At 39.8% G+C, this 12646-nt stretch overlaps 1 protein-coding gene across 1 annotated transcript in view; it reads right to left on the reverse strand.

Moving 5' to 3' along the window:
- The window catches only part of LOC118809010 (A disintegrin and metalloproteinase with thrombospondin motifs 3), a 148075-nt gene that overhangs the window by 56618 nt on the left and 78811 nt on the right, over positions 1-12646 (reverse strand). The window contains 1 exon segment of the mRNA XM_036571923.1: positions 8020-8103. Within this exon segment, the coding sequence (XP_036427816.1) occupies positions 8020-8103 (84 nt within the window).

A 12646-nucleotide genomic window follows, 5' to 3' on the forward strand; every position in this document is an offset into this window, starting at 1 on the left:
CCTGTTAACCCTCTGTGGTCCGAGGTCTTTTCCTCGATTTGTTCATATCTTCTTAAACTTTCCTTTAAAGGCTCTTCATATAACATGATCCTCATATGATTCATATCAAAATGCTCCGTTATCTTCATCACTACTTTCCAAAACCAGCAGCTTCAGCAGCTGTAAACTCTCTGCACGCCATTTCACATGAGTCTCCGATGTGGACTGAATGAAGAATGAAGGGTTTCCGGCGTGATGGTCAGTCCTTAGTGATTTCCTGAGTGTCCATTGGTCAGTTTCACACAGAATGTAGATGGACACACAAATCCACCAGTTCCACACGGTGAGAGGCAGATGACGTGTATCTCAGCCCCTCTTCATAGGCTCATAACTCCGGATGTGAGTCACATACGATCTCGTGATAAGATGGAATGGAAAGGGCGACTCAGGAAATGTTTGAATGTTAATTCTGTAATTCTGTCTGTAAGTCTATTTTAGTTAAATGGTAGGCTTGTACAGCTAGTAGTGCTGGTCATTATGATCACAGTAAGTCCAAATGCAATGTCACACACTGAGTTAGCAGGTACTCTATTTAAAATGCATAGAAATGCTAGTTGGCTGAACGGTTTCTCACATTGCAAACAAATAAAAAAATCAGATGTAGTTAATCAAATCACAATGATTAATGATCTTCACAGTAGCTACTTAAAAAGCAATCAAAGAACTGCACTGATTAAAAACCTACACAAGGTCAAAAGGATTGCAGTCCTAGTCAAATTACAGGTGCTGCAACAGTGACAGAATTAGTCCAGGTAAGTTCAGCTGAAGCTCAGGTAACCTTCGGCCATTTCTACCCCTGTGAGTCTATTATTTAATTAACGTCAGGCAGGACGGACGATTCCTCAGCCTTAACCTTCCCTGCTAATGCTGATCATGCCTCATTATTCATGTTTAGAATACACCAGATAGAAATCATCTCATTAAGGTTAAAGTCTCCAAGTAACAAATGAACACAGCAAGATGCCACCGGCAGTGAGAGTCACGGTGAAACCCGCGCTAAAACAAAAGCTGCAATTACACACTTCACTGTTATAATGAAGGAATTAACGGAGGGCTGAAAGAGATTCACGCTGCTCTGTATCCACTGGAGACCTCGTGCACTCTGTAGTTCACCGTATTCTCAGCTTTAACACAGCTGATACAGCTGATGACGTCTTTGATAGTCAGCTGGTGAGTTTAAGCCTCCTGGTTAGCTTTTAATCTACATCACATCTATGTTTTGTTGTTAGAAGATGAGATAATTTATTATGATTTGAATTTGATGAAAAGCTATTGTTTTAATTACAGTGTTTTTTTAGGAAAGAAACCTTTATTAGAAACTCCACCTTCTACTTTCAATGACTGGCCACTTTATTGGAAACACCTACCTTCTATGTCCGCTCACTGGCCACTTTATTAGAATCACTCACCTTCTGGTTCACTCACTGGCCACTTTATTAGAAACACATATCTTCTACTTCCACTCACTGGCCACTTTATCAGAAACACCTACCTTATGCTTCCACTTCCACTCACTGGCCACTTTATTAGAAACACTAAACTTGTGCTTCCACTCACTGGCCACTTTGTTTGAAACAACTACCTTCTGATTCCCCTCGCTGGCCACTTTATTAGAAACACCCACCTTCTGATTCACTCACTGGCTACTTTATTAGAAACACATATCTTTTAATTCTACTAACTGGTCACTTTATTGGAAACACCTACCTTCCAATTCCCCTCACTGGCCACTTTATTAGAAACACATATCTTTTAATTCTACTAACTGGCCACTTTATTAGAAATACATACCTTCTACTTCCCCTCACTGGCCACTTTATTAGAAACACATATCTTCTAATTCTACTAACTGGCCACTTTTTTAGAAACACCCACCTCCTAATACTACTAACTGGCCACTTTATTAGAAACAGCCACCTTCTACTTCCCCTCACTGGCCACTTTATTAGAAACACCTACCTTGTGCTTCCCCTCACTGGCCACTTTATTAGAAACACCTACCTTGTGCTTCCCCTCACTGGCCAATTTATTAGAAACACCTACCTCTTAAATCCACTAACTGGCCGCTTTATTAGAAACACTGACCTTGTGCTTCCCCTCACTGGCCAATTTATTAGAAACACCTACCTCTTAAATCTACTAACTGGCCGCTTTATTAGAAACACCGACCTTGTGAATCCACTCATTGGCCACTTTGTTAGAAACACCTACATCTAATTCTACTGGCCAATTTATTAGAAACACCCACCCAGCTTCTAATTCTGGCAGGTGCAGGTAAAGCATTAACTGTTCCAGGCGTGTAGACAGTGAAGCGGCTGTAATGTGCTCCACTGTTGAGCGCTAATGTGGAGGCAGTGTTTTGTTCAGAAGAAGAAAGAGCTGGTTTCTGCCTTTAAACATTGATCAGCCCGATGTTTCAAAGGAGGCTACACAGCAGGAAAATCAAAGCGAGGCTGAATAGGAGGCAGAATATTTAGCTCCTCACGCTGGCTTGTATAACAGCACAGTATAATCACTTGCTTTCTCTCAGAGACAGTAGTGGACAATACAAAGTATGTCAAGTGTGGCAACAAACACACAAAAGCATGCATGATGCATTATAACTAGCATTCAGCTGGCAGAAGCACTCATCAGACTGCCCTGCTTGATGTGGATGATATATTGGCTGCTTTTTCTTTTCCTGATTGGTCTGTCGAGACTTCTAATGAGCACAGAGTTCTTTCTTTTTTCCACTGATAATGCTTTACTGTCACCACTGCACGGCTCTGCTTATTATTTACATATTAAAGTGCATGGATAAAAGTCGATAATGAAAAGAAGAGAGCAGAAAAAGAATATGGAGTGAACTGAGTCAGTTAATTACACATTAAACTTTAAAAATACAGAAATAGTACAGCTTTGAAACTAAATGTGTGGGAGAAAGTAATATACATGTGTATATATACACCCATCAGCCATAACATTCTGACCACCTCCTTGTTTCTATGCTCATTGTCCATTTTATCAGCTCCACTTACTATATAGGTGCACTTTGTAGTTCTACAGTTACGGACTGTAGTCCATCTGTTTCTCTGATACTTTGTTAGCCCCCTTTTACCCTGTTCTTCAGTGGTCAGGACCCCCATGGACCCTCACAGAGCAGGTACTATTTGGGTGGTGGGTCATTCTCAGCACTGCAGTAACACTGATGTGGTGGTGGTGTGTTAGTGTGCGTTGTGCTGGTCTGAGTGGATCAGACACAGCAGTGCTGCTCGTCATATTATTCTGTCACTACGACAAATACTGACCTACAACGTCTGTCATTTCACCCAAAAAGGTGTCATGACCTCATGACAGACCTCATACCAGCCTGGCAAGTACAATGTTTATGATAAATGTGGCCTATATAGATGTTTATGTGGGTTTGTGTCAGTAGTCCTGAAGGGCTTATGTAGCCTTATGAATACTGCTCTATACAGAGATGGTTCTGGTCAGTAAAGAAAATGGTTCTATATAGAACCATGAACACTCAAAAAACCCTTTGCATGATTAAATGGTTCTTTAGATTGGTGGAGAATGTGCTGAAGATGGCGCTATATAGAACCTTTTTTGAAAAGGGTTCTATATAGCACCAAAAGGGGTTCTTCTATTATTACAATGTCAAGCATCAGAATCATATACAACACATTCTCCATCAATCTAAATAACTATTTCACCATGCAAAGAATCATGCATAGGGTTCTTCGAGTGCTCATGGTTCTATATAGCACCATTTTCTTTACTAAAGAACCCTGAAGAACCATCTTTTTTAAGTGTGTATAATAAAGTGTTCCCAATTTTGCTTAAGCACCGTGAAGCTATAATACAACACATTACTTGTATATTAATATGAAGCCTGAAAAGAAAAGAACGAATGAAGAGAATATAAAATGAAACGAGGTTAATGAAGCTTTTTGAAGTCATAATAAATGACTAATGTTTAAAAATCTTCAAAGTGTGTCCCTCGTACTGATCTATGCTTTGGGCAGTGGAGGAGAAAATGTGTTTAATCTTCTGTTTCCATCAGACACAGACTTTAATCTTTTTTCTGTTCTTTTTAGCAGGGGAATTCCACCCATTTTTCAAAATTCCCCCATAATTCAGTGTGTGAGATGTAAACAGAGAGATTCAGAGTGGTTTGGTGTGAAATGGTTCAGATGTCTTTACAGTGGTGGTGATAGGAAACAGGGGTCGCCATGACTACAACACAGATATAGACATTTTATTTACTATCCAGAACCACCAGTGAACCTACACGAGTCTTCTGAGTTTATATGGAATGTTGATGATGGAAAAATAGTGGAAAATCTGAAATCATTTTTTTGTTTTTTTGGGAATATTTATCCTCTGTGTGTTTTAAGCCAAAATCTTCTTAAAACTATCATAAAACAGTGTCTCAGTCATCAGGCAGTGAATTCATAACCATTTCATGTAGTAACTTTCTGTGAGGGAGCTTTTAGAGGTGGACGTCTGGTTCCTATCACCACCACTGTGAACAGTTCTGAATCGGTAAGTTTCTCTAGAACAGAGCGTTTCACACCAAACCACTCTGAACGACTCTGTTTACATCTCAGCCATTTAGTCATGTTGAAATTTTGTTCTCCTTTAAAGCTGAACTCTATCAGTATGTTCCATATGACAATATATATATATATATATATATATATATATATATATATATATATATATATATACATACATATCAGACTGATGCTGTGTTATTATCAAGTTCATGGAGTTTTTGGATAATAAAGCTCTTATTACACATGCGCTGTCTCAAAATGGAGATTTAATAATATCAAACATATTTTAAATTTTGAAGAAGTTTAATTTGATGTAATTCTGCGATTAGATAATTAATTAGATAATTAGATAATTCTCTCTCTCTCTGTTCTCTCTCTCTGCTCTCTCTTTCTCTCTGTTCTCTCTCTGTGCTCTCTCTGTCTCTCCCTCTCTGTTCTCTCTCTCTCTCTCTCTCTCTGTTCTATGTCTCTCTTTGTATCCCTCTCTCTCTGTTCTATCTCTCTCTCTCATTCTGTTCTCTCTCTCTCTCTCTCTCTCTCTCTCTCTCTCTCTTTTCTTTTCTGTTCTCGCTCTCTCTCTGTTCTCCCTCTCTCTGTTCTATCTCTCTCTCTCTGTTCTCCCTCTCTCTGTTCTATCTCAAATCAAATCAAATCAAATATGCTTTATTGGCGTGACAGGATCTGAGACCTATGTTGCCAAAGCTGTAAAATACAAGTGAAATTGAATTATTATTAAAATATAAATGAATAGAAATAAATGAATAAATAAAAAAAGAGGATAATAATAAATTAATTAAACAAAAGTGCATATGGATGAATAATTTAAACAAAGCTATAAAGTTTGAAATATAAATATGGTAAAACATGTAAGCTTAGAATGAATATGGACATGCCAAAAGTAATAAAATAAAATAAAATAAAATATCTCTCTCTCTCTCTGTTCTCTCTCTTTCCTCTCTCTCTCTCTGTTCTCGCTCTCTCTCTCTGTCTCTCTGTTCTCTCTCTTTCCTCTCTCTCTCATTCTCTCTCTGTTCTTGCCCTCTCTCTCTCTGTTCTCGCTCTCTCTCTCTCTGTTCCCTCTCTCTCTCTGTTCTATCTCTCTCTCTCTCTCTCTCTCTCTCTCTCTGTTCTCGCTCTCTCTCTCTGTTCTATCTCTCTCTCTCTCTGTCTCTCTGTTCTATCTCTCTCTCTCTCTGTTCTCTCTCTCTCTCTCTGTTCTCTCTCTCCTCTCTCTCTCTCTCTGGATCAGTGGTGCGTGTGGGTGTGTTGATGGTTGTGTGTGTATTCAGGATGGCGTGGGGTGTCAGAGTGAATCTCATATAGAGTGAAGAGGAGAGTCAGGTGGAAAAACCTAATCCCTGCTGACACACACACACACGCGCACACACACACACACGCACACACATACGCACACACACACACACACACATACGCACACACACACACACACACACACACACACATACGCACACACACACACACACACACACCCACGCACACACACACACACACACACACACACACACACACACACACACTGAATCATATTGTACATTCTCCTATAAAGCCTAAGGGCTGTCAGACTGTCAAATGACTGAAATAATTAATGCCAATTAGTCATATTTATCTTATTTGCTCTAATTTGACTCTAAAAAGGTTTGCTTCTTCTCTCTTTTCTCTTTCTTCATTATCTCTTTCTCTCTCTCTCTCCTTTTCTTTCTTTGTTATCTCTCTTTCTCTTTTCTTTATCTCTCTCCCCCTCCCTTTCTTCTCTCTCTATCCTTTCTCTCTCTCTCTCTCTCTCTCTCTCTCTCTCTTTACTTGCCATAATTTAACATATTGGGAAGAAATTATAATAAAACGTGGTCCGTGCAAAAGTTATGGCACTTTTTTTATTTTTTTTCAACAGGTTAAACTCAGCAAATATACATCACTGCTGTCAGAACAAAACCTTGTATCTCCATTTTTTGACATAATATGAAAATACCTGTTCTTCTTTACATTGTGGGTAAATTTCATGATGAATAGACAAAAAGAAACAACTCAAAATTACTTATAAAAATGTCTGGTTCCATTGACTTACATTAAAAGTTAAGTAGGTTTTTTCCTTCTCCTGTAAAGTTACCATTTGGAGATATGAGGTTTTGTTCCGACAGCAGCGAAATGGAAATTGTGGACTGAAATTCTGAAGAAAAATGTCATATTTAAGTGTGTCTCTGTAGAGGATGTGTTAAAGCATTTACACTCAGAAAATCAACAAAACTATTTGACGTTTTGACCCATTCACTCTGTTACTGACATCAAATCTGACCTAAAAATGGTCAAACCTCCCAAATTGTGTGTGTTTGTTTAACACAGTACATATTCATTTCAAACAACAGTGTAGAATATAGTCATTTCAATATAATATCAAAGGACACTTCAGTAAACAGTCAGTTCAGTACTTTCAGTAAAGAACCATTTAACATATTCATACAGCCTGTATTAAAGTATGTAGATTTCAGAACAGTTCACAAGTGATCTTTAGTAAAGAGAATTGTTCTATATAGAACCATTAAATGATGTTTGCGTTATGAAATGGTTCTTCAGATTGATATAGAATGTGTTGTGTATGGTTCTATATAGCACCCAAAAAGGGTTCTTCTATTGATAACAGATACAATATATATATATATATATATATATATATATATATATATATATATATATATATATATATATATATATATATATTACTTGTGATATGCAGTCATTTCAATACAATAAACTCTCAAAAAGGATCTTCTTCAAGGGTTCTTTAGAACGATGAACACTCAAAGAACCCTTTGCATCATTTTCAGACTGATGGAGAAAGTGTGGTATATGGTTCTATATAGCACCCGAAAGGGTTCTGCTATAATACAAACTTGACCTCGTAACAATAGCAGAACCCTTTTTGGGAATATATAGAACCCTTTTTAAAAAGATCTTATGGAACATCATACAACACATTCTCCATCAATGTGAAGAACCATTTCACGATGCAAAAAACCCTATAATCATGCAAAGGGTTCTTTGAGTGTTCATTGTTCTATATAGAACCATTTTGAAAAGGGTTCTATATAGCACCAAAAAGTGTTCTTCTAACCTTACAAGCTTGACACCGTAACAATAGCAGAACCCTTTTGGGTGCAATATAGAACTCAAAAAGGTTCTATATAGATCCATCTACAGCACATTCTCCATCAATCTGAAGAACTTTTCACAATGCAAAGAACGCTTTAATCCTGCCAAGGGTTCTTTGAGTGTTCAATAGTTTTAATTAATTAGTTTTCTTTAATAAAGAACCCTTGAAGAACCATCTTTTTTTAAGAGTGTATTGAATAACTCTGTAGTATGTAGTCATGTGACCGACTCACACTGTGTTTTCTCACTGGTGTAGGCAGAGGGGGGGTCTTACCTGACGGTAGCCCACCATGATCATACGAACGAGCACGATGTTGATGCAGGTCCCCAGAGATTCGTCATGGTAAATTTCATCTACCTGAGAAACAAAGAAGAGATCAGGCATGTTCTCACAGGCGGAGCTCAGACAGACAGTCTCCCCGATTCACAGAGACATTTGATGGAGGCTGAGAAGAACAGAGCTGGAAGACTGTTCACCGGTCCAGAGCAACCAGGAGTCAAACGGAATATCTGGCACCATATTTTTGTCTTTCACACTGGTCACTAGGTCAGATTAGGCAATCACAGTGCCATAAAATCATGCCATGTGTTGGTCGAGAGATGCCGGCCAATCATCATTCACATTCTTGCAATAGTTAACAGGCTGTCAGGGAGGTTTCGTTGGGGTGTCATGGGGCATCGCAGACACCACTTGCATTATGGCACAATGCAAGACCCATTTGTCTCCATGAAATACCATCATTCTATATTCAAACACTATCAGTCCCCAAACAAACACCATCATTTTTCTACCAAACAATAGCACTGTCCACTAAACACCATCAATCTTCAACTAAACATCATCATTCTCCTACCATACATCATCAATCTCCTACCAAACACTATCACTGTCCACTAAACACCATCAATCTTCAACTAAACATCATCATTCTCCTACCATACATCATCAATCTCCTACCAAACACTATCACTGTCCACTAAACACCATCATTCTCCAACCAAACACCACCATTCTCCTACCATACATCATTATTCTCCTACCAAACACTATCACTGTCCACTAAACACCATCATTCTCCAACCAAACACCACCATTCTCCTACCATATATCATTATTCTCCTACCAAACACTATCACTGTCCACAAAACACCATCATTCTCCAACCAAACACCACCATTCTCCTACCATACATCATTATTCTCCTACCAAATACTATCACTGTCCACTAAACACCATCATTCTCCTACCAAACGCCATCATTCCCCAACCAAACACCATCATTCACCTACCATACATCTTCATTCTCCTACCAAACACTATCACTGTCCACTAAACACCATCATTCTCCAACCAAACACCACCATTCTCCTATCATACGTCATTATTCTCCTACCAAATACTATCACTGTCCACTAAACACCATCATTCTCCAACCAAACACCACCATTCACCTACCATACATTATCATTCTCTTACAAAACACTAACTGTCCACAAAACACCATCATTCTCCACCCAAACACCTTCATTCTTCAACCAAACACCACCACTCTCCCTCAAAAACCACAAATCTCAAAAATCACTGTCCATCAAACACCATCATTCTCCATCAAACACAATCATTTTCCAACCAAACACCATAATTATCTCCCAAATACAATAATTCTCCACCAAACTCCAATATTCTGGAACCAAACACCTTCATTCTCCTACCATACACCATTATTCACCGAGCACTATCATTCTCCAACCAAACACCAACTTTCTCCCCCAAACACCACCATTCTGCATGAAACACCATCACTGTCCTTTAAGCACCATCATTCTCCACCAAAACTATCATTCTCCAATCAAACACCATCACTGCCCACCAAACATCATTATTCTCAAACACAATCATTCTCCAACCAAACGCCCTCATATTACACCAAACACCAACAAGCCAGTGAACCACTGTATGTAGGGGAAGAACAATCACACAGAGGCAGCCAACAAACGTTTGGCATTGCTGGTGATTGTTGGAGAATACTGGATTATGGATTATTATGGATCTTCACATTCATCCATCTGAGGTAAAAAACAACCCAAACAACGCTGTAGAGTTTCTGCACAGCTGTCCTAAAAAGGCTCAAGGGCCCATAATTCTTGCTCTGGCTGAGCTATGTTTAGAGCTTTATGGTCTGTCAGTAGAGCAGACTTGTGGTTGGGAACAAGAGTACAGAGCAATTCTTACAACAGTGGCAACAGGAAATACACAGCTGTCACAGAGCTCAGACCACTCAGACCAGCAGCTGTGTCATTTCACCAGAGAGAGAGAGAGAGAGAGTGAGAGAGAGAGAGAGAGAGAGAGAGAGAGAGAATGCTAACAGTCCTAGCAGTTTTGGGACGATGAGTCCAGACAGCTCCTGAACTGAGCCGTGTCAGGGTCTCAGAGCTGGAACTGAGACAGAAATGTATGAGGTATGTAAATAAACCCACTGTGGACTCTGCAGAAGGCGACAACCTTCAGCACAGCTGGCTAAGGCTGAGACACTGCACTGCTCTCAGGAATATAAGCAGCCAAAGACTTACAAAGTCAAATGGACTTATTCATTGTAATTTTTGTAGCTGCATGGTTCTCCACAAAGATAAACATAAAATATATGCACACAAACATGCTCAACGTACACGTACATACCCGACCTGAACATCTATTTTATTGGAGATACATGTATGAAAGAAGATGCTGCTACTCTACATCACAATTTAAACAATTACCAACAATCTATAAATCTGTAATAAAATTAATAAAATCCAGTTTCACCCCAGTCACCTGAAAATCTCACTGATCTGAAAATTTCACCCCAGTCACCTGAAAATCTCACTGATCTGAAAATTTCACCCCAGTCACCTGAAAATCTCACTGACCTGAAAATTTCACTCCAGTCACCTAAAATATCTCACTCCAGCTGCCTGAAAATCTCACCCCAGTCACCTGAAAATCTCACTCCAGCTGCCTAAAAATCTCACTCCAGTCACCTAAAATATCTCACTCCAGCCACCTGAAAATCTCACTCCAGTCACCTAAAATATCTCACTCCAGTTGCCTGAAAATCTCACCCCAGTTGCCTGAAAATCTCACTCCAGCTGCCTAAAAATCTCACTCCAGCTGCCTAAAAATCTCATTCCAGCCACCTAAAAATCTCACTCCAGCTGCCTAAAAATCTCACTCCAGCCGCCTAAAAATCTCACTCCAACTGCCTAAAAATCTCACTCCAGTTGCCTAAAAATCTCACTCCAGTTGCCTGAAAATCTCACTCCAGTTGCCTAAAAATCTCACTCCAGCCACCTAAAAATCTCATTCCAGCCACCTAAAAATCTCACTCCAGCCACCTAAAAATCTCACTCCAGCTGCCTGAAAATCTCACCCCAGTTGCCTGAAAATCTCATTCCAGCTGCCTAAAAATCTCACTCCAGCCACCTAAAAATCTCACTCCAGCCACCTAAAAATCTCACTCCAGCCACCTAAAAATCTCACTCCAGTTGCCTAAAAATCTCACTCCAGCCACCTAAAAATTTCACTCCAGTTGCCTAAAAATCTCACTTCAGTCACCTAAAAATCTCACTCCAGTCGTTGAAAATTCTTACAGTTGCCTAATAATCTCACTCCAGTAGCCTGAAAATCTCACTCCAATTGCCTGAAAAATCTCAGTTACATGACAATTTCGATGTCTAAAAATCTCACTCGTCATCTAAAAATCTGCTACCTGAAAATCTCACTCTAGTTTCCTCACCAAAGTTGCCAACACTGACACACACTCACACACCTACGTGAAGAAGTAAAGGTGTGAGTGTGAGGAAAGGTGTGTTCATTTAGCTCTGAGACGGAACACAGGTGTATGAGGCTGCAGCTTCACAGAGAGGTGCGTTTCCTCGGAGACGTTCTCTCAGTACCTGCTCCGATACACATTCTCTCTGTTCATTGTGTTGAAAGCAGGTCAAGTGTTTCAATAAGCAGGAGGTCACACACTCAGAGATGAAACAGACTCAATAATTCAGCTTCTCCCAGCACGCTCGGACGAGGCAACCGCTCCGGCTTTGTTCTCTCTCATCATCCTCTCTCTCTACCTCTCGCTGCAAAATACAGAGGCAGGGTTCAAAGGGACACTGCAGCAGGACGTGTACCATAACAGCACAACTCACCACAGGAAACACACCATCTCATCAGAACCCCCCGCTGCAACCAGCCGATACACACTCGCACTCATCAGCCAGACCTTACCGCTTTACTGCGGCATCAACAATCACAGCCAGACTCAAAGCTCCAGGATAAAGTAGAAAATATTAAATCATTTGGTAGAACCTCACAGTCTGGTCAGAACTGACTGCGCTAAGATGGGTAACATGAAAGTTTTAATAAAAGTACTGTGCAAAAATCTGAGATCACCGTTTATTTATTTAATTTCCAGACAAATGGCCATTCTGTCACGCTCTGAAGCGTCAATGGACTCCACCTCCCAGAATCCGCTGGGAGATCACGTGTCTGCTGACCCTCAACAACGCTCCAATCATTGTCCACACTCACCTGAGTACTAATCTGGTTCAGCTGTTCTCCTGGTCATGTGATTAGTCAGAGTTAGTATAAAGCCCAGGCTTTTAGATTATTCTGATCGCCCTTTTGTATTTTTGACCTGCCTCAGTTTCAGACTTTGTCTTTTTGAATTTGCCCTGGTTTTGTTATGTTTGTCCTTCTTTGTATTTTGACCTCTCTGGATTTGACCATCGCCTGTTCATCGACTTCAAGTTTTGCCAAAGCCCCGAACAATAAAGCCTCACTTTTTGTTTTTTTTTACCGCGAGCGTCTGATGGGTTTGGTTTTGTTACACATTCAGTATAAGTTATTCTTTTTTTAGATTTCTGAG

Source organism: Colossoma macropomum, unplaced genomic scaffold, assembly GCF_904425465.1.
Source record: "Colossoma macropomum unplaced genomic scaffold, Colossoma_macropomum, whole genome shotgun sequence".
In the NCBI taxonomy this organism is placed as follows: domain Eukaryota; kingdom Metazoa; phylum Chordata; class Actinopteri; order Characiformes; family Serrasalmidae; genus Colossoma; species Colossoma macropomum.